General features: G+C 32.8%; 1 protein-coding gene across 3 annotated transcripts in view; it reads right to left on the bottom strand.

Moving 5' to 3' along the window:
* The window catches only part of LOC130668646 (uncharacterized), a 35,080-nt gene that overhangs the window by 9,264 nt on the left and 1,919 nt on the right, over positions 1-23,897 (bottom strand). Inside the window, exons 2-5 of one of the 3 annotated variants that reach the window (XM_057471030.1) lie at positions 7,134-14,540; positions 6,108-6,627; positions 5,957-6,046; positions 403-603 (exon numbers count right to left, since the gene is read on the bottom strand). In XM_057471030.1, coding sequence (XP_057327013.1) covers positions 403-603; positions 5,957-6,046; positions 6,108-6,627; positions 7,134-14,448 — 8,126 coding nt within the window. In that variant the 5' untranslated portion in view covers positions 14,449-14,540. The remainder of the gene's footprint in view (positions 1-402; positions 604-5,956; positions 6,047-6,107; positions 6,628-7,133; positions 14,541-23,897) is intronic. The other 2 variants (XM_057471031.1, XM_057471032.1) reach the window with 2 other exon arrangements.

Here is a 23,897-nt window from a genome sequence, read left to right as displayed (position 1 = left end):
TGGTAAATACCGTAATTCGCCATAAATTGCCGCATTTAACCGTAAATTGCGGTAATTCATTGGGTACCATAAACTACGGTAATTTACCGTAATTCAAATCCGCTAAGGAACCAAAAATTGATTTCTGTAATCAGCAATTTGTGTATCCCTTCCCCGTCCAACTGCTATGGGTTTTTTAAATTTTCACTTAAAAATTAACAAAGAGCATATTACATTTAATAATAATGTGTAATGATAATATTTTGGAACAATGAATATGAAAAAAAAAAAAATGCTGCTGAAAAAGGGCATTCCAATATATATTTCTTAAAACATGCAAATATGTTAAATGTATGGTAACTACTATGTAGCGAAAAATGACGTTAAACGTAAAACAAAGAAAAAAAATAGGTGAATACTCACTTTAGCTGTTCTGTTTGACTGGTCTTAGTCTGGGAAAGGAGAGGGCAGCTTGTAATGAAAGAAAGCGTGGGATCGGTCCTCATCAAATCGTAATTCTCGTAACCATGTTTGTAGCAGCCGACTATAAGTGACTTGTCTGCCATCGGATCCCACCATTTTGTTGGTTGTTCCGGTAACTGAGGAGGTTCTATCCGCAACGCACTGTAGGGCGGTGTCATTTACTAATTTTGCCAATTTTTATCGTATACACATATATATTAGGGTGGTTCAAAAAAACAAAACCTTTCAAGTTATGGTTTAATAAAGACTGATTTGTTGACTAAAAAATTCTTATGAAAAGAAATTTTTTTTTTATCAATATTAAAAGGTGTTGGAGGCCAATTGAAATTTCTTATTTAAATAACATAAAAAAAAAATAATTAAAAATGGAGGAACGTCTAAACCACTTGAGATGAAAATTTTATTTCAACATATTCTTGTAGGGCATTGAATTCTTTAAAAGAAAATCTACTGAGTGTTATTTTTACTTCCGATAATTCTTGTACTTACTGATCATCATAGTCTGAAATATATAGAAATACAGCTTTGAGGTTCTGTTATGAAAAATATCCATGCCACATAAAAAGTTAGATGACAAAGGTGTAGGAAATTTGATTCCCAACAAAAACAGTATGATAATATTTTAGCGTCGTCACTTATTCTCGAGTTATACTCAATTGGTAATCTGGTTTATGGTAAGAAAAAGGTGGAATTTGAATATTAAATTTGCAAAATAAGTAGAATGCTGACTCTTTTTCTATATTTCATTATATAGCACACCTCAAATACGAAGCATCTAGGTGTTAAAATTTCACAGTTAAAATGCTATTTGTTTTGCGTAGTATTGAAATTACACATCTTTTTTTACCGAAAAATCAATTTAAATTGAGTATAACTCGAGAATAAGTGATGACTCGACGCTAAAATATTATCAAACTGTTTTTGTTTATAATCAAATTTCGTAAACTGTTGACATCAAGTTTTGTATGTAGCATGGATATTTTTCATGACATAGCCTTAAAACTGTATTTCTTTACATTTCAGACTTCGACGACCTGTAAGTGCAAGAATTATTGGGCATAAAAGTATCACTCAGTGGACTTTCTATAAGAGAATTCAATGCCCTACAATAATCTGCTGAAATACATTTTTTATCTCAAGTGATTCAAACGTTACCACATTTTCCATGTAATTTTTCATTGAATTTTAATCGGCCGCCGGCACATTTTATTATTGAGCTAAAAAAATTTCTACTCATAAAATTTTTTTGTCAATAAATCGGTACTTTTTAAACTTCAATGGATTAATTTTTTTGTAATCACTCTAACATATATATTCATGAATATATATTAATATCAATAAACAGTACCCTTACTATAAAAGGAAACCGGGCGCTAAGTTTAGCGACATTGCCAGCAATTTTTTTTGAAAAGTAAATTAAAAAAAAAACATGAGCTTAAAAATTCAAGTGCCGTTAAACTAAATTCCACAGCAGTCAAATTAGTTTAAATTAGAAAAAAATCAAAGTTTCATAAAGGAAAGAGCCGAGTACGCGTGGTAAAAGTGCTCCCGAATGTTGTTTTACTCAGCCCAATATAATTGAATATTACTAAATATTTAAGACTGAGAGTTTTTAACCCCCATTACTTTTAGTTTCCGGATTTTATTTTTCAGGAAAACAGGGGCTCTCAAGAAATAATTTTTTCTTTTATTGAACAAGATGATAGTAATTTTCCGTTCCGCGTAATAAAAATTAGCGTTTGCTTGATGTCAATGTATACCTAAAATATTGAGTTATTTTTTATTTTATTTTTTGTTGAAATTCTAAAAATTATTTGGTACACAAAAAAAATTCTAACTTGAATCACAAATTTTTTTTTCCGAAATTTAATTCTTGATTAAAGTTATTCTTTTTTTTTTAACGTAAAAAAATGTTAGCTTGCATAAAAAAATGAGAAAATACTTCATTAAAGTCGTTTTATTTTAGGTGAAGAAAATTTTTTCTTTCATCAAAAATTGTAATGTTTTGTACGAAATTATTTTATTTATAAACCAACAGCGCGATATTATTGTCTCGTGTACATCTTTCTCTTGATTTGAGGTACTAGCGACTTGATTCAAGATTGCACGATATGATACTAAACATGTACTTTCTTTTTAAAATTAAAAAAATTATGTTAGCGTTTCTTAATATTTTTATATTTTAACTTAATTTGAAAAAAATAATGATTCCAGACAGGATTAAACTAGAATTCATGTTGCGCGCGCGTGTCGTTTTTCATATTTATTTATTTTTAAGTATATTGTTGCGTAAATTGTGTATATTTTTAGGATGTTTTGAGCCTTTAGACACATACATACACTCGGGCATCATCTTGAAATTAGTCAGAATGACTTCCTAGAATCTCAAAACGTCAAGATCTGATAAAAACTTGATTTTCGAAAATCGGACCGATACTAATAATTTCCCGAATTTTTGAAAATTTTCAATTTTTTTAGCAGGAAGTTAAAAAATTAGGCCAATTCATTATATTTTTCAAAAGTTATCGTGGTTCCGAAGATTAGTAAGAGAAGACCGTAAAGCACACACAGAGCGTTCGCGATTAAGGTGTGCAATAGAGAGGCTGATAGTTGCGGACTTACTTCTTACAACTCTGCTTTAAGTCGGTGATGCAAATGGAACAAGAATTTGAGGTTCTCTAAGCAAAACTTTTTTTTTTATTTCAACAAAATTATACTTGGGTTAAGAGTTTAAATTTATCAATCGAAGAAATGTTTACTTGAATGAAAAATATTAGCTTTGAAAAAACATTTTTAAACCAAAAAAATTTGTTTTCTTTATAATGATATTCTTACGGTTATTATGTGCGAAAAATAAAATGCTTTCAAATCAAAATAAAATTGGTACCAAATGATTTCATAACATGTATAGTTAACTATTTACATCATTTTGAAGTAGAATGGAAATCAATAGCACAAAGTTTTTTCAACATAAAAATAACTCAATTTTTTATGTATTTAAATGATTATTGATTTTTTTCATAAAATTTTTCATGACTAAGACAGCATTGCCCTTGTTCTATACAGTGCACTGCTTTTTACATATCTTACCATGTTATGATGTTGGGTTTGGCGATTCGTCTTGGATATTGAGATGACTTTTGTTATTAATTACAAGTTATAAAGTTATTGGAATGCGATAGCAGGGTAAAGAAATTGATTAGTAGCAACAAATTGACTGTCATAATTGATATAAGAAAAAAAAATTAAATCCAAAAACACGACGCTATAAATATACCATCGGACATGATTATCGAGTACCTAATACAAATTAATATTTGCCACATGCAAATACAAGCCGTATATATATATATATATATTTAAATATATATATGTATGAATGTGTGTGTGTGTGAATATATATATATATATATACATTAGGGTGGTTCGTTTTAGAGCAATATTTTTTTTTTTTTCAAGGGGCTGACTCAAAATCTTGTAGAATATGTAAAAAAAAAATTTGGCCGAAATTTGAGCCGTTAACTACGATTTTAAGAGGTCGCCAGGTAATTTGCTACGTTTCCCATTTTAAATAACATACAAAAAATATTTGTATGTTACTCAAATGGGAAAACTATCAAATGACTTAGCGACCTCTTAAAGTAGTAAGAGCTTAAATTTTGACCAAAAATTTTTTCCTACATATTCTACAAGATTTTGAGTCAGCACCTTGAAAATAAAATATTGCTCTGAAATGAACCGCCCTAATATGCATATGTATATAATGGGTGTTCCAAATAAATCGACAATTTTTATTTTTTTGAAGACCTTTGAAAAATCGGTAATCTCTAGGCATAGACCCTGTTGCAATGTAAGCTTTTAGTATTAATATTTAAGGGGATACGCTACTGGACCTCTTTCTCACACTCAGAAAAATAAACGGGACTATCTTTGTTGCACTCGTTGAGTAAATGAGAATTTTAAAACAATTTTTCTCGGAGACGAATTAGAATTTTTGAAAATACAAAATTTCTAGCCCTCTGTTAAGGTTTTAAAAAACGCTAAAGACTCTCTATTTTAGGTTTCTAGTGTTTGTCCGTAAATTAAATTGAATTGAAAATCGGTTACCGTTACCCCTCAAGGGCCCTACGGTAATTTTCTACTTCCCATTTGAATAAAATGGAAATTAGAAAAAAAGATTTCTTTTTAATTTTCAAATTTTATAATTCGTCAGTGGAATAAATTTAAAAGTCGATTTGCTTAAAGAAATCATGTTCTGAACATTTTTAATTAATTAGAACATTAAAAATAGTGGGATTTTTATTTAAAGTTCTTAAAACCTAATTTATCAGTCCGGTTTTTGTTGCGGCTGTGGCTGACTTGGTATTGTACCTACGCTTGTGATCCAACCTAGGACAACGGACAAAGAACAACTACAGAAAATCTAAGGCAATACAGTTGTCTATATGGGATGAATCTCAGGGATCGCTGAAAAAATATTTAGCTATCGCTGGGGTTCGAATCTACGCTTGGCCGGTAATTGAGTTCGAGTGACGAGCATATATGATAAGAAGGACCGCTAAGGAGCTATTTTCGTAAAGGGTTTAATTTCCAACAAAAATAGATATTTTGTTCACTTCGAAACACTTAGCTCACCGAAATTAGGAAGTATTTCCACGTAGTTTAGGAACGATAGCCATTTATCTGGCTGGGTCGTTCTCGAATATAAAATTTTGATAAGACTTCTTTGAATTTTAGTAGTATGAGGTTACATTTAATAGCGTCTACGTGTAGAGATAATTTATCAAATCTTAATGTTTTTCAAAAAAATAAAAATTGTCGACTTTTTTAAAACAGCCTAACGTATGATGGGGCATTCCATGCCAAATCAGACAGTTTTGGAACTTAAATTTTTTTATTTGTCTGAAAATTTTGTATCTTAGATTTTTTTATTACTAGTTCAATTTTTTTTTAAATTACGTATTTTAGAATGTTTGGGAAAAAAATATTGATCTTAAAATTGTACAACAGTTAAAAAACCATAAGTTAATGTTTCTTTTGCTTGAAAAAAATTAAACTTAAAAAATATTTCTAAAACTACGTTATTTTTGAACTGTCGATTGAAAAATTTTTTTTTTATTTTTAAAATTCTACAAAAAATAGAAATAACCATAATCCCACTACGCCACTTATACAAAAATTGTATTATTGTGAGTGCTCCAATACAATATTATTTAAAATTATCAATGATACAAAAATTAAAAAAAAAAATATTTCAGTATTAAAATCAAAAAATTTTGTTTAAAAAAATATTAAATAGTTTCTTAGTTGGGTTTAATAGAAAGAGCAAAGTAAATTCGGCAGTTTGGAAGAAAAAAAAATTTGTGAAACTCACAAAATTTTTTTTGATGTTACGAAAAAGATAAAACATTTCAGACAAATAGAAAAATATATGATCTATATGCTGGATTACATTTAAGTGAAAGCATAATAAGAAAATTTGAGATATACAAACCTAACATGAACTCCATCAGATATATGTTGAACAAGATCTCCAATGATTTCATGTTTGATGTAATACAACATTCGAACGCGCAGAAGAACTCTAAAATTAAAATACAAAGTAATGAACAATTGTCAAATATTTAATGAAAATAAATACTCACTTTGTCGCATGACGACTAAGATGTTTTTTGTAAGTATTTTCCAAAAAAATATCTCCGTCATACTTTTCAGCATGACTCCAGTGATTAGGATCATTGGGTCCACTATTGACCGCAGATCCTCGAGTTTCACGGCCTTCCCTTACTCGGCTTTTTTTCTTTTGTCTATTTGTTCTATTAGATGCACTGGGACATACGGACTTAATTTTTTCACCATTTTCTAATGGTGTTATTAAATCCCACGTAAAGTTCCGTATTTTTTCATCACCGCGATAATAACGGAGACAGAAAAGTAAAATAACACGAGCACAATCTTCAATGTCAGCATCCCGCCAACCACGACGAAATTGGCTATGCTGGAGAATTTCTTCCCAACGGCCCCACCCGAAAGTTAATAGCCCTCTTTCAACTTTAAAACACTCACTTCGAGCCCAATTTCCATAAACAACTTCACCCTCTCGGGGTACATATTCGTCACAAGGTTTTCGGCTCTTCTTCCCGAACTTATCACGTCTTTTCTTTCCTGTAAACAAATCAGAATGTATTACGATAAATCAATCAATGCTATCTAGTTTTTGGAAAGATTTGTAATCTCAGAGAAAACGACGGAAGCTGTATACAAATGATCCAGCAAATTTTTTAGCTTTAGGTTCATGACTACAAATTTTTCTACAAGGTAAATTTTAAACAATAATCACTTGAAGTTGTTTTTTTAAACATCAAGTTATTTAGCTACTAGTACAGATCAAAGAAATTTTCTTTGTGGGGGTGAAGTGAAGATGACTGTGCGCATCCGAGTTGTGGGTATGTTCTGTATCATGTAAATAGTACAAAGTGAAAAACTTCGGAAAAAAAATTGTATGCATCAATAGTTATAAACGAAAATCGAAAGTTACTGAAAGCAAAAAAATTATGAATTCGAAACTATTTATCAATGGTAGCCCTGAGTAAGAAAAGCGATTTGGAAAAAATATGTTTGTATGGGTGTGTTTACAAGTAAATTTTTTAAGCATGCTGACACTAACATACCTCTACCTGATAAGCCAGTATTATCATCGTCACTGTCATCTGAACTGTCTAACTCGGACATGTCAACAACGGATTCATCATGTCCATATCGCTTGATTTGAGTTCTTCTTCTTGGCTCAGAAATAACAAGATCCTCTTCTTCTTTTTTCTCAGTCGTATCAATTTCTGCTTTCTTAGCCCACTTCTTCCAAAAATCAGGATCATCAATATTAATATCAGATCTATTAGAAGAACAAGCAAAGCTAGCTTTGGAAAATGTCGATCCTTTTTCAGCTTCAATAGTAATTATTTGAGTTCTTCGTGCGAGAATAAGATCAATATCTTCCTCGCAAAATTTATCTCCGGCATTGTCATCGTCCATAATCGCACCGTAAGCTCCTTTTTTCAGTAAATCTTCGATTTCTTTTTTTGTCAATTGCTTGTTGCCAGGATCTTTACCACCTTGAGTAGTATTCATAGATTGCAAAATAGCTTTATCAAGTCCTAATTTCATGGATGCCTTATCAAACATCTCTCGTTCGTAGGTATTACGACACAACAGACGGTAAACTTTAACCATTTTCTGTTGGCCAATTCTATGACATCTTGCCTGCGCTTGTAAGTCATTCTGTGGATTCCAATCACTGTCATAAATAATGACAGTATCAGCAGCAGTAAGATTTATGCCTAAACCTCCTGCTTTGGTGCATAGTAAGAAGACAAATCTGTCTGAATCAGGTTTGCTGTAACGATCAATAGCAGCTTGTCTCAAATTACCGCGAATTCTCCCATCAATTCTTTCATAGGGATATTTTTTATAGAGAAGATAATCTTCTAACAAATCCAAGCACTTGACCATTTGGCTGAAAATTAAAACTCGATGACCGCTTGATTTTAATTTCGGTAATAACTTGTCAATAAGCACCATCTTTCCGGAACTATTGACCAACGCATGAAAATATGCTTCAGCATCTTCTTTATCTTTATAGTCAAGTTGAATTTGATCCTCAGCACCGTTCAACAAAAATGGATGGATGCAACACTTTCTCAATTCCATCATTGTGTTCATAAGATTAGGAATGTTTGCTGATGTGGTTCCTTTAGCTAAAAAAGAAAAATTTCTCTCTAATATACCGCGATAATATTTCTTTTGAATATTTGTTAACTCGACTTCAACAACAGTTTCTTCTTTAGGAGCTAGAGATTTCTCAACATCTTCCTTTAGTCTTCTTAACATCATAGGTTTAAGAAGAAGTTGTAATTTGTTAACTTCACTTTCACAACTTAAATTACCAAATTCTTTCAAAAATGCTTCACTGCTAGAGAACTGGGTAGGCTCAAGAAAGTTTAATAATGAAAACAGTTCATTAACATTATTTTGAAGCGGTGTACCAGACAGAAGAACTCGGTGTTCTAAATTCAATTGTCTCAAGCCTTCCAGTAGCTTACAATTTCTATTCTTTAATCTATGAGCCTCATCAATAACACACAATCTCCAATTGTAGCCTTTCAACTCATTGAAATCAGTTATTATGAATTCAAAAGTTGTGATTAAAACATTAAATTTAATTAAATCTTTTATTTGTTGTCCCTTATCATTTTTATAATAAACTTCATACTCTTGAAGCATAGTCCGACTAGCTGCCGAGCCATGATACACAACCACATTCATGTCAGTCCATCCTTCAAATTCACGTTGCCAATTGGGAATAGTTGAGAGCGGAGCAATTATCAAAAACGGGCCTCGAATACCATATTTATATACAGCATCAACAAACGTTAAAGACTGAATGGTTTTTCCTAAACCCATTTCATCGGCTAAAATACAATTATGTACGTTATACCAGGAGAAAAGTAACCAATTCAATCCTTCCAATTGGTACGGCCTTAAACTATTTCCTCCTTTGTAAATTGGTGATTCATTGAGCTTCACCCATGCCGAAGCATTGGGTTTTTTCTTCGGTTTCCATTGATCTTTTGGCGGAAGTTTATTGAACTTATGGAAAAGCGCTATTTTTTCAGGATCAACATCTTCTTCTAATTCCCAAGTAGAATCTTCATATTGTAAAGAACGCCATTTAACGAGATAGTGCCGCACTGTTTCTCCAGTTAAAGGATCAGTATGAGTCGCCTCATCTAATACACGATCGACTTCAACAAAGTCTGGGTTAAAGGGATCGTCTTCTGTATTCTCAAAGATGTTGGTATTTTGTTGAATTTTTTGCTTGAATCTTTTCAATTTAGCTTGGATTCTTTTGTCTCCTTTGTATAATTCTTCTTCTGTTTTCCATTCGCAATGCAAGTATGAAAAATTTCTATACTTAACTAAATATTCTTCAACTTCAATAGTTCGTGACTTTGTTTCCGATTTCAAGTTTTTAGTACATCCAAGCTCTTCAGATTCTTCAACTTTAGTATCACTTGGCTCTGTGACTTCTGTCGATTCATTCGTCTGTTCACTTTCTTCTGTTTCTTTCTTCGATGCTTCTTCCACCAATGGTTTATTTTCATTAGATTCTTCTTCTTCTTCTCCTTCTTCTTCCTCTTCTTCTTTATCCTTTTTTATGTCTTCTGTTGAATCGTCAACTACTTCATCCGATTTTTCATCTATCGGAGAATCCGTAGTTTTGTCAGAAGGATTTGGCTGAGAAGATGCGGTTTGTTCAGTACTAGCAGTCTTATCGTCTTCTTTAATTTCTGTTAAAATTGGTTCTTTAATCTCTCTCTTACCCATTCTCATGCACAGAATGTGCTGTACTACCATTGAATCCTCATCGGTAGTATTTATGTAAACAAAGTTTGGTTTATTGAGTGTAATTTCAGTTGTATCACTGTCTTTTTTAGTGGATGCAACTTTAACACTAGAGCCTTCTAATTTTTTATTAGCATGTGACTCTGAAAGAGGTACTTCGTCGTCAGAAAATCTTAGCATAACATCATCGATATATTTTTTTCTGTGAGTATTTCTAGCGGATCGTCGTTTATTAGCATCTTCGCCAGCTTCTGGAGAAGGCGGTGGAGTTGCTGCCAATTCTTCGCCATCAGAATCTGGTGCCATTCGATTTTTTCGTTTTTTGAAACTCCTAGGTGATCGCCCAGCAGACGATTTACCTCCAACTGATCGTTTCCGAGAGGATTTTTTTTTAGCTGGAGTTATTGATTCAGAAGATTTTTTCAAGTCATCTTTTTTTGTATCTTCATCTAGTTCCTCAGCATCAACTTTTTCATCATCTTCATCTTTCTCCGTCAAAATTGGTTCAACAGTGGACGAGTCTACGTGTTCTTGATCATCCTGAATCGGTGCGTCATTGCATTTTATATCTGCATCTTGGACACTTTTTGAATCAGACACATTGCCGATTTCACGTCCTGTTTCTTCATCAGCGGAGTCAGACTGTACAGCTTTTTTTCTTCCTCGCTTAAAGCATTCTTTTCCTTCTTTGTCTTTTTTCTTCCTTCCTTTAGATTTTATTTCCTTACAAGACTTTGGCTCTTTCTTCACTGACTTTTCTTTTGCTTCTTTAGATTCTTTTGGCTTTCGTGGTTTTCTAGGTTGTCGCGACTTTCTACTTTTATTCCATTCGTCCTCTGTATTACCAGATGATGGTTTATTATCCTCGAAATCAGCTACACTATCAATTATATTACTACTGTCTCCAGGAGTGACTAGATTGTCTGATACAGGTTGTTCCGGCTGTGATATAGACTGATTCAAAACAGGTGTAACTACTTCTTTATCGACTTTCTTCCTATTTTTCTTTGTTCTTGGAGTACCTTTGCTACGACCGCGGCCGGTTGTACTGGAAACTTGAGGACTATCAACAACCGCAGAGGTGAACAGTGGGGTTTGCAAAATACAATGAGCTCCACCATTGCATTGATCATTAGTTTCATGCTGCTGCAGTGCTTGTAACTTTTCCTGTAGGGCAGTGATTTTTTCCTGATTTTCAGGGGATGGAGCCATACAAAATAATTCTTGAAGTTGTTGCTGAAGTGCAGCTCTTTCCTGATGATGCGTCATTACTGTAGAAGAACTATTCAAGCCTCCTCCTACAACATTTGATGTTTGCCCGGAAGACATTCCATATATTTTTGGTATAGCTGTATTCCCTACAGTGTCGGCACCAGTGTGATACTGCGGCTGCCCTGATCCTACAATCATTTCGCTCGGGTAAATCCCACCCTGTTTTTGAATATTTGTGTATTCACCGAAACCTGACTGAACCGAATGAGGCGATTGACTGTTGGGTAAGGGGCCGGTAGTAGTTTGATGAGATACAACTCCAACATTTGTAGATTGGACTACAGAAGGTAATTGTGATTGAACATCCATATGTGTCTGCGGAATAGATTGTGTTGCTTGCAATTGAGATGATGCATTATTGTTATTATTATTGTTGTTACTATTTATATTAATTTGTTGAGTGACAAGAGACTGTTGTGATTGCATTGGAGGTATCACTGGAGATTGTTGTTGAGATTGATGAGGTGGTTGAGGTATCGAAGATTGCGCTGATGATTGTTGATTCATTTGTACTGCTGGCATAGCTGGAGGAAGCTGGATGTTTTGAGTTTGTGTCGTTTGAAGTGGTTGAATTTGACCTGTTTGTGGGATTTGGCCCAAAAGTAGTGATTGAGTAGCATCTGTCGACATTTGTTGTTGTTGTTGTTGCTGCTGCTGCTGTTGTTGTTGTTGTTGTTGTTGTGGTTGTTGTTGTTGCTGCTGTTGAAAAACTGGCTGAGATTGTTGATTGATTTGAGATTGAGATTGATTAATTAGGGGTTGTTGAGAGACTTGAGACTGAACTGAATCAGCCGATGATTGTTGCTGTGGTTGCAACATTTGCGATTGTCCTGTCTGAATGGATTGTTGACTTGTTAACGTCTGTTGCGATTGTAAATGAGTTTGATTCATCTGTAAATGGTGAAGATGGTTGGGTAGAGATTGATGAGGTTGTTGCTCATTTTGAGATTGTATATGTTGTGGTACTATAGACTGTCCTGTATGAAGTTGCTGTATTTGCTGTGGTTGTGATGGGCTAATGATTGAATGTTGAGAAGATGTAATTGCAGGTCCATCGGAAGTTGGTAAATTTTGATACGAATTCAACTCAGATTGTTCATCAACTTTCGAATTAGACGCTTCATTATCTTCACTGGATATCGGTATAGAAGCTGAAGTATTACTCGATGACTGTAATGGCATCGTTGGTGGGGGTGTGCTACAATCAATATTGCCGCTTGTACTCGAAGCTGGAAGTGTCTGCACAGATTCGATTTCTAATGATTTTATTACAGCACTTTGTTCCATTTTTTGAGTTGATTTACTTATAACTGAATCTTCTGTTGGTTGATTAAGTGTTTCCAAACTTTTTGTAGTATTCGACTGTTCTACGATCTCAGAATCTTGAGAAGAAGATCCAACTACAGTGTTTGATATATTTTCAGATGAATCTCTTGTTGTTCCAACAACACTATGTACATTTTCGTTACTACTAACAGGAAACATCGATACTTGTTCTGTCATCGAAGTTGGCTGAGAATCAGTGATATTTCGGCTATCAGTAACATTCATATTTGACAGCATTTGCGATTGAGGATGTCCCTGTGGCTGGTGTTGTGGCTGAGTTTGCTGTGGTTGAGGCGATTGTAACTGTGGATGTGGAGGTTGAGAATGTTGTTGTGATTGCTGTTGTTGCGAATGAGGCCATTGAGACGGAACCGGCATTCTTGGATTAGGCATCATCGGCATTGAATTTTTTGGCGACGTAATAAGATTAGAAGAATGAGACATTGGCGGTCGAGTTTGAAATTGAGTATAATCTTGCGATGATTTATTTGAATTAGAAGTAGCTACACCAGGGATAACCATTTGTTCCAATGCTTGTAGAGTAGTTTGCTGAGGAGTAATGGATGAATTTAAAGACATTGATGCAGATGGACAAGGTGGTACAGAAACAGAACTAGCCTGATTCGATTGTTGTTGATGTGAAATTTGAACTTGTGAATGTGGTGACAGAGTCGCCGGTTTAACTGGCGACATTATTGGTCTCGGAGACATTTGTTGTTGAACAGGTGGTGGTCGTGGGGACATTTGTGGTCTTGGAGACATTTGTGGAGACAATTGAGGAAACGTAGCACGATATTGGGGACTTGTAGCAAGTTTTGACTGCCCAAATTGCGTATTGGAACCCGTATGTTGTGGAGTCGGGAGCGGCGGCCCTGAAAGCTGCGTTCCTGGAAGTTGTGGTGATGTATGCGGAGGACCAGGGTGTTGCGCTCCAGTGTGTTGTGGTTGATTAAATACTGGGGGTGTGTGATGAGGATACTGCGAATCTAAAGGCTGCTGCTGATTGACAGGATGTTGCTGAGAATGTTGAGGATATTGTGAATGCGACGGATGACTTTGATGAGTCGCGAGGGACGGATGGTGATGTGGCATTCGTTGTGACTGTTGCGGGCTCTGTTGTTGTTGTTGTTGTTGTTGTTGCTGCTGCTGCTGATGCATTGCTGACGCAAAACTCGAAAATCCACCAGATGTCTGATATATTCCTGCTGGATTTTGTTGATAATGTTGTTGCTGGCTGACCATATGTTGATACACAACACCTGCACCTCCAGCTTGCATACTTTGATGAGGTACACCTATATTTCCTAACATACCTTGCTGCGGCCCAAAATGTTGCTGCTGTGGAATCTTCTGATTGATTCCTGATTGATCTTGTGCCTGAGAATACTGAGACATATGTTGTCTATAAGATGTTGATTGAGGTGCCATTTGATTATAGTGCCTCTGTAGTTGAGTATACGAACTGTTCCCAGACCATCCTTGCATATTTGGATCCATACTCATACTTGCTCTTGCCATTGGATGTTGTTGCTCCATAGAATACATATTGTCTGAGTAACCTGGATACTGGCTTCCTGCTATAGGATGTGGACCTCTATGCTGTGGGATCATATTTCTAACTTGATTTTGGAATGATCCAGGCACAATACTTCTTTGCGCAGAATTACCGTCAAACGTTCCTAAATTTTGATTAAACATTGTGCGCTGATTTGGATTCTGTAATTGATTTGCGTTACTAAATTCAGCACCACCGAAGGATGCTAATTTCTGCAGAGGAGTTTCTTGCGAAATACTATACGATGAATTAATGTAACTCCCTCCTCCGTTAGGTCCAGAATTCGTACCATCTCGAGATGTTACGACAGGATTAGCTGCGCCGGCTGGATCGAAATGATCATTCCCTCCAAGATCAGGAAGGGCATCAAGCATCGAGCCACTGACATCTTCTCCAAATAGATCGTATGAGTCCATGTCTTTACGCTTCATTACTCCTAGCCTCCATCATAGGCATGAGAGAGTATTGACTAACATGTGCTATTATCAGCAGTGTACCCATCTTTTAAGAGGTTTATTACTTTCTGGAACAAAGAATTAAATTATTCATTACTATTTGTAAGTAATAGACAATCACACTCAATTTTTATAACATAAGGCAGTATTCCAAATTACAATTGAGCATATGTTAAGGTAATAATTATTTCTCTTTTTTTGTAAAACTAGTTGGTTATACTTCGATGTATTCTAATTTGTAATAAAATAAATGATTTCCATCAAGTTATATTAAGACTTGTCGACAACTCCTTCTAAAAACGACTGTCTATCGGTTGACCATGCGGGCAAGCCCCAAAACTTCCCGCTCTTTTCGAGCTCCTTGAGCTTACGATCATTGTTGTGAATACATTTTCGAGCTTTTCGAGCTTGAAAATGCTGTTACATGCAATTATTTTTTTTTTAGCTTTTAAAGCTCTAACAAGTTAAGATATATGTTAAAGTTTGAAATTTAAAAAATAAAAAATTATTAATGAAGAAGCGGTTTTTAAATTTTTATTCCTGATTATGTTCGTCGGATTCTCTGTACAAAAATCAATCTTTATTCCAATATTTTATTTAATATTTATCTTCACTAAATATTCTGTTCGAAATATTATTTCGAACAGTGTTACATGTAAGTCGTAGTATATGTATTTAAGTTGAATTCAAAATATGTATGTTTACTTAAGAAAAAGAAAGCTAGCATGGATCAAATTTTATGACCTTAGGTACTTGGGTCGACGAGAGATTGAGGTCCATGTTCCAAGTAAATGCAGGGCAATATGTTTTTCTTCATTTGCACTCATATACTTCTATATATTTTGAACTTAGGCATATTTGTTATACAAAAAGAGGAGAGGTTTTTAGACCTCAGTGTTAAATAATATTAAAAGAATAAGTTAGTCTAAGCTAAATCTCTTACGAGTGAAGACTTTAGAGTGATTTTCGAAAGAGGTTTTCTATTTAAGAATTTAAGTGTAATAAAAAATAAAATAGATCAATCAGTTGTTTAATTTCATTGCTTCACTATCGAGTTGTGCAATAGTAATGAATCTTTTCACAGGATTCTCCATGTATAAAACATTACATTGTGTACTAATAAAATAAAATTGTGTTCTACAAGAATTATTAATTTTTGTGTAATCTAAACATCAGTTTCTTTAACAATTAATAAATTGATTAATAACTGCTTTATTGAAAAGTTTACGATTATTTTGGTGTAATTTTTTTTTTTAGCCAGTATGCTTCGATGAACAATAGTTCTTAGAGCAAACTAAATATGGTGCAATATCAAATATAATCTTACGGTAGCGTTACAAGAAGCAAATAAACACAAAGTGTTACAGTAAATAAATTGAAATCAATCAGATTTCAAGTCAACTCGCGTGTTGTTTACATTAATTTCGTGTAAAAAAATTTGTATCGACTCTTCATAGTCACTCTGACGTTGTTTTTAGTCAAAGATTGATTGCATTGTTCGGCTGAGAACTACAGGTAAACCTTTACTACTCGTTGTTTTTGGCGCTTGCTGGTGCGCAGAAAAAAGTAATAATTTTGGCTCACTGTATTTTACTTACAAATGAGAAATAGTACATTGTATGGCAAGGGATGAAACAAAATGATTTCAGACCAGGATGAAGTTGGCTACCCAAGCCGTAGGCGAGTGCTGACATTAGCCGCAGTCTGAAATCGTATTTTATCTTGTGTTACATAGTGTTACGTTCTGGCTTTAATTATATTTAAATAAAAAATTAAGAAAAATTTTTTTTCAAGTATCGAATTATATATTCGCCGCAGTGGGTGAATAAACGATTCGACATTTCTAAAATCATCCTTAAAGAAATAAATTGTTACTTTGGTGGCAGATTATTTTTTTTCAACGCCAAAAATGTAACGGAAATCTCTTGCGATAAGAGAGTCGCCGTAGCTCGCGGATAGTCTAAACAGATGACGGTGCATGGGACTTGGGCCATGAAAATTCTCTCACATGAAACCTCTGAGATGAATCACCGCCATTTTGATGAATGTATACAATCGAAGAGCAGCAGCATCAAGCCAGTCGATCTCAAGATCTGGTAGAGCTAAGAACTCTACATGAATTCATTGGCTCGATCTAGTCACTCGGACGTCAAGGCTAAAATACATATCCGTATTTTATTTAATAAACGCTCACCACATTAAAATTTTGGGAGCTACTACCGGCAGCGCAGGAGCTTCCTATCCGCATCCGAATAATTCATGCTAAGAAGCCGAAGATCAGGCAAGAAGGCTCAGTTATATCGCGTATTCCGGACGATAGCCAAGATCTTTAGAGATCCCATCACGGCCCGCCCCAATTACGGTTTACTACCGAAGAAATTCTCCTCAATCCGGTTACGTTAGTTGTATCGCGCCGCGTCGGACAGTTCTCGGATTCTGGTGCCGAGCCGTTAGGCTCAAGTGAAGTTAAGTCATTATCTAACGCTGGGATTGGAGTGTCCAACACCAACCTTTCAGCGGGTTAACCTGCCTTTTGGACAAGTATAAGCGGCGGAACGCCACTTCCAGTCATTGACGTAGACCGGCCGCAGCCATCCTCGGGAACCATCCTCTTGTACGACCCCTATTATGGGTATTATTCGGAGGCCCACTTCAAGGCCACCAGCAGGGATAACTACGCACCAGCGGAGGCGGAAGAATAACTTATATAAAAGATTATTTTGGACGAATTAATCCCCCCCCCCTTATAATCTTTATCACGGTAAGTACCAAATTATGTAGTAATAAAAATTAAGGAATCCAAGTGACTATCACGCGAGGTTAATCGATACTCCAATGTTGCCCATCTGAATATTTATAAATATTTGAATTTTTTCTTTCTTTTTTTTTTAATATAATTCACCAAGTATCGAGGCTTTGCCTGTCACATGGTATACAATTTTACTCAGCTCATTTTTTCTTATTACGCGGTTTTGTGCAGCTGTAAACCGACTTATGCCTGCTGATTTGCATCATTACACGATGCCCTACACCTCACCTTAGTGAGAGTATAGTGGCAAGGAGAAAACCCCTTGCCGGTACAGTCGGAACCGGCGAAGTTCCAATGATCGATAAAATTCCCATTTTACCTGGCAGGTATTACTGTTATTTCCAACGTCTAGACATTGATAATTGTCTATTATAGATATACACTAATCCAAAAAAATTAAGGGACAGAAAAATTTTATTAACTTCTTAGTGATTTTTAATTAATACGAATTAACGTATTGCGACGAGTTCAAATGTATTCAGGAATTTATCGGTCAATCCTTAATTATGCAATTCCGGACATGTAGTTTCAATATTCAATTCAAATTCTCTTGTAATTACAGTAGGACCTCGTTATAAGACTATTAGTTTCTTTCTGAAACTATCGCGATACCTGGTTTATAAAAAAGAGAATGATAGTCTTATAACAAGGTCCGACTGTAGTTTCGTAGCAGTCGGAAGGAGCAAACTATACAATTCCACATGGTTTTGGTATAGTTAGTGAATTGAAATGAGCTGTAGTGAGGACTTGAAATCATAAAAATTCCAAGTCCTCAGTTGGTAGAGAAGTAGTGGTGGGGAGAAGCAAAATATTCTATTCATAAGACCTGTGGGGTTTATTCAAAATGATCTAGATGGAATGATAACCGATTCAGCAAACGTCAACATATTCCATACAATATTAAGAAACACGTAAAGAATTGTTTAGATTCATTTGGTTGGAGAACGTGGGACGATTCTTCAGATAATCCAGCGGATTCGGAAGATACAGATAGTGTTCTGACAATAATATTTGAATACTAATATGCGTTAATAATCGTTTTCTGAAGTATTCGTTTTACAGATGATCACTAAAATAAATTAGGTTTTTTGTGTTGATATAGTTTTATGTAATGACAATGATAAAAAATAAAATAATTACTTTTTGCATACATTACATATTGAATAAGTTTATTAATAAAATTTATTCAAACATATTTGAGTGCAGTATAGAGATTTTAGCTATTTTTAGGTGCGTATACTCGCCCAGTAAACTACTAACAGAATTGAAATGATCTGTAGTGAGGACTTGGATTTATGAAAATTACAAGTCCTCGGTTGCAAGCAGAGAGTGGTCAAGGGACACCTTCGGCCCGTGTATGTAACCCTACGACTCGTACTAAAAACATTGCCCTCGCCACATAAAGACTATCTTAGTATCCTAACTATGCGATATACTATTTTTGACCATTTTAAAAACACCATAGATACATCGTTAATGATACTGCACTATTGCTTAATGTCGTTCTGCAATACCGCAACTTGCAAAATAGTAAAAATGAGACTTAATGTTAGTAATATCTAGATTTTTTTTTTTTGCATAATATACATTATTATTATTATTGAAAATACAAAAATTATTTTTCAAATTTAATTAATATTTCGATGAACATTTTTTATTTAGTGAGATTATACTGCTTTACTATAAGTTATTGCTGAAATAATAATAAAGTCATGCACCTTTTTTGTGGAATCGGAACATTTTTCACGGAACTAAAATAAAAAGAAAATCGGTCTATCAGTTGACCCTGCGGGCCAGCCCCAAAACTTTCCACTGTTTTCGAGCTCCTCAAAAATGGGCCAAAATGCGGATTCTCCAAATGGAAATCCCACAGAAAATCTAGACCCAAGGCTCGATGTTGTGAAAATAAAAAATTAGAATCATCGTCAGATAAATTCTATGGAAATCCCATAGAAAATACAAAGAGCATCTAGACCCAGACCCAAACCTGGACCTAAATAACTATCGTCTAAATTCAAGAGCTCTTTCTTTATTGTTTAAGGAGATCTTTTCGCCACCAATGGAAAATAAAATTTAATACATTACGATGAAAATGAATTTTTTTGTAATAGTTTGTCATAACTTATGTTATCGTGAAATTAAAATCGTACTTTACCGTTCATATTTTTGAAAATAAAATTTTTAAAAGTATACGAATTTTGTCAGGACCTTATGTAAAAGTTAGGTATTTATACTTTTCTTTGAATTATATGAGATGAGGTTAAAAAAAACTTAAAATTAACTTGTTCAAGCATGCAGGTTTCATTTTTTACCATAAAATATATCATTTACTGTGAAATTTCTTGAGATATAAGCTTTAAAAAATTGTATAAAATTTAAGACTCGTCGACATTAAAACCAAGTCAAAACATTTGGCAACGCCGCATAAGCATATACTTTAGACTGAATACACATTCACAAATCTAATACACTAATATTTTTCAATATGTACTAATTTAATATGAATAATAATAATAATATGAAAACCACAAATTAATAAACTCTACAATATTATAATTAAACATTTAAAAAAAATTTTTTTTTTTTAACAATTATTCATATAATATTTAAAGTGGTGAAGGGATTAAATTACATTTTTCTATTAATGTGAAATAATTTACACACATTAATCTTAATTTTACTAAAATATTCAATATATTTAAAAGTTCTTTTGAAGTTGTTTATAAACGTACCATGAGAGATTAGGGTTAGGTAGGTTAGGATGTCTTGAATGTAAATAACAATATTATAATCACAACGTTGCCAAATCACTGACAAGTAACTATCAGCTGATCAAAATGAGTCGAACCAATTTTCTTAATTAATTTTTTTTTAATTTTTCAGCAATTTCACGACTTGAATGCTTGCAGATGATTTATTTATTTATTTTATGATTTATCATGTATGTTTGAATTTAATTTATTAGATATTAGATACAACACTCTATTTGACTTAACTGGAGCGAAAGAACCTCCTTAAATTATAATTTTATCATTTTCGATTATTTGGGTATTTTATAGAGAATGATACTCTACACTTACATGGATAACAGCGGGAGGTTTTCAACTGATTTTTCACAAAAATACAGCCTTCCAAAAATCACAAAACAAGTTATAAAATTTTTTTGTTCCCTTAATTTTTTAAATTAGGGAGTATAATAGACCGATTAAAAAAAATCGACTATTTTCTTTTTTTTTTTTCAACAAGGATACACACTCAAAAGTTTTAGTAGGATAAAAGAAGATACCCGTTGAAATTTGAGCCTTTAATATCAATATTAAGTATTCCCTGAATGCGATTTTTCATTTCTCATTTAAAAACATGGGAAAAAAATTCAAGTTTGGAATTTTATACCTCGGTAATGGCATATTGTACAAAAAAGCCCAAGATATAATTTTGTAGGGAATTTAACACTCGACAAAAAAAAAGTCTCTTATGATCTATTGATAAATGCATCTGTTCAGACGTTTTTGAGCTTGAAGTCAAATTTATAGTAAATTTTGAGATCTTTTCCCATTTCCAGTGAAACTATCAGATTATCACAAAATGTCATAAATCTTTTTTGTAGACAATTTTGTTCTCTACAAATTATATCTGATAAAGTTTTTTCAAATTCCACATAAATTTCTAGATATTTTTATTTAAATATCAAGCACTTAAAAAAAAAATGACATTAAAATTATAACAACCAGAAATTTATGCGGAATTTAAAAAAACTATCAGAGATAATTTGTAGGAAACAAAATTGTCGACAAAAAAAATTTCGTGACAAGTGATAAGTTTAATAGTTTCACTGGAAAAGTAGAAAGATCTAAAAATTTACTATAAATTTGATTTCAAGCTCAAATAACTTCTGAACAGATGTATTTGTCGAAAAACCATAAGAGACCTTATTTGTAGAACGTTAAATTCCCTACAAAATTATATCTTAGGCTTATTTGTACAATACGCCATTACCGAGATATAAAATTCCAAACTTAAAACTTTTTTTTTCCCATGTTATTTAAATGAGAAATAGAAAATAGCAATCAGGGAATACTTAATATTAATGTCTCAAATTTTAACAGGCACCTTTTTTTATCCTGCTAAAAATTTTGTGTGTATCCTTGTAAAAATATATAAATATATATGGAGCCCAGTACTCAGGGGTTGTTAAAGATCCAGAAGTCATTCTGACAAAACATGAAGAGCATACGTTATAAACATAAAATTTTCTGATCACACTTTGAACACTTTTTAAAAAATTTGGTTATTGAGTTCATTGATTTAGAATTAAATTAGATTGCAAATAATTTATTATTTTTATCATTATTATATTTTGGAAACGATGAGAGCACAAATGAATAAGTTGATAAAATAGTTTAGTTCAATAAAAAAATAATAAGAACAAAAATATAATTAATATTAAATTACCCTGAATAAGAAAAATTATTTAATCAATGCTAAGTGTGTATCTATATTAGTCGATTCAAATTGTTTTAAATCATTTGAAATAATTTTTCTTAATCAGGGTAGAGATTTTGAAATCTTACACAAAATAAATTACTGGCCGTAACTGCTCAGTGTCCCAGCACAACATTTTATGACAGATTCTTATATATATACTGAGAAATGAATTATGGTTATATATATAAATTTGTATTTTCTCACCTGACCACACTTATTGTAGGTTTAAATACACACTCAAGGGGAAAAGCTATACGCTTATGGTTTTATATCATAATCGTCATAACCTTTCCCCTCAAGAATGCATTATTTGAAGACTACTTCCTTCAGTATGAATTTCAAATGAAAATTCAATCTCTCAAAAATTATATACCTTCAATAACACGAATGAAATAATCGAATGAATGTAAATATATACTAATTAAGTTTTTTCCAATGTTAAGATTATCAGTTGAGTCTTACAGTTTTTGATCATGATGGGGAGACCAAAAGTCCTCTGAATGATGAAAAATAACTTTAAAGTCGCAACAAATATCAAGTAGTAGTATTTAGACCATACAATGAGAAAACTGACAGGCAGGTTTAAAGAGCAACTAAAACATCAATTACTTACTGCCAACTGCTCACGCCTAACAAATAAAATAAAACTTTTAATGAACGATTTTTTTGTATTTATTAAATGAGTTTGTTTTCAAGTTTTAATTAAAAGCGAAAAACTTCAATTACAGAAATTGATTTTCAAATTGCATAGATAACTTCTGATAAAATGATCGGAATCGAATAATATTCTTTAATATCAAGTATGAACTCATAAAAGCAATAAAATTTTTAGTTGTCTACTTCAAGTATCATTAATTTCGACTCTTTCTGAGAGTAGTCAATAGCACTCTTCAATAGTAATGACATAATCGAATACATGAAAATCTAAAGTAATTCAATTTTTAAGAATAGTGACTATTCGTAAGGCAGAATATGTCCGGCATTAATTGAAAACAAAGTTCGGCTAAGAATAGAATATTAATTAATTAATATCATTCATAGACTGTGAGTAATTACTATGATTCAATAAACAATTAATTATTTCCAAAATTTCAGTACGACATGTTTACATACTTGCGAATGGAATAATAAATTATTTTGTTTGGTTGTTTTTGATGAGATAATTCTTTGCAGATTACTTATAATTATAATAGTTTATTATAAATTAAAAAATTATGATGAATTACTCATCTATTTGTGTGTAAAAAAATTTTTTAAATTACATTTAATACCGAAGTATTATTACACTGAGAGAAAAAAATGTATGTTTTCAAGGGTAAACAATTGATTCAAAAATTTTATTTATTTGCTTAAGGCCATTCTCAAATAGTGCCCCCCACTTTTTAAAAATATTCAATGACTTTCAATTGTAATGACTGTATTAAAATTTTGATAATTAATTAAAAAAAAGTTTAAGCATTAATTGAAAAAATTTGGAAAATAAATTTCAGTAAAATCTTTATGTCAATGTTATCATTTGGAATGTCAAATTTTTGAGGATAAAATTTATTTAATAAATTTCGTTTAACTCCTTATTGATTTTAACTGAGAGTAATTTTTTTAAAAATTTTTATTTCGGCGAAATTGTAACTGCGTTGTCCTTTTTCAATTAATGCGACAATTTTTTTTTAAATTAATTAATAAAATTTTAATACTGTTATGACAGTTCAAGGTCATTAAAGATTTCAAAAAGTAGGGGGCTCTGTCGGAGAATACTCTTAATACCCAGGTAGCCCACTTGCCTTTGTGACATCTATAAGATATCAGTTTTTAGGCTACTTTTTGACTTGTCGATAAGGCATCAATATGTCGACAAAACGATCAGAAATTTATGTCACCGAAAAATACCTACTTAAAAGACTTAACACAAGTGACGACAAAAAGTAAATTACAAATAGTGGTAAAATAAGTCATCTAAACGACTTTTCAATTGACATAAGACAGGAAAAACAACACAACTCGTCTCTGTCCCCGGAACCAACATTTGCATGTCGTATTCATATCAAAAAAGATGTCTTTGAGACAAAAAAAAAAATTGACTTGTCCTTTTAAAAGACATCCTTAAAACATCTTAAAGTTGACTCTGTGCTAC

Source organism: Microplitis mediator, chromosome 5 (assembly GCF_029852145.1).
Source record: "Microplitis mediator isolate UGA2020A chromosome 5, iyMicMedi2.1, whole genome shotgun sequence".
NCBI lineage: Eukaryota > Metazoa > Arthropoda > Insecta > Hymenoptera > Braconidae > Microplitis > Microplitis mediator.
The sequence above is the reverse complement of the archived record's forward strand: the minus strand, read 5'-3'. Positions and strand labels throughout refer to the sequence as shown.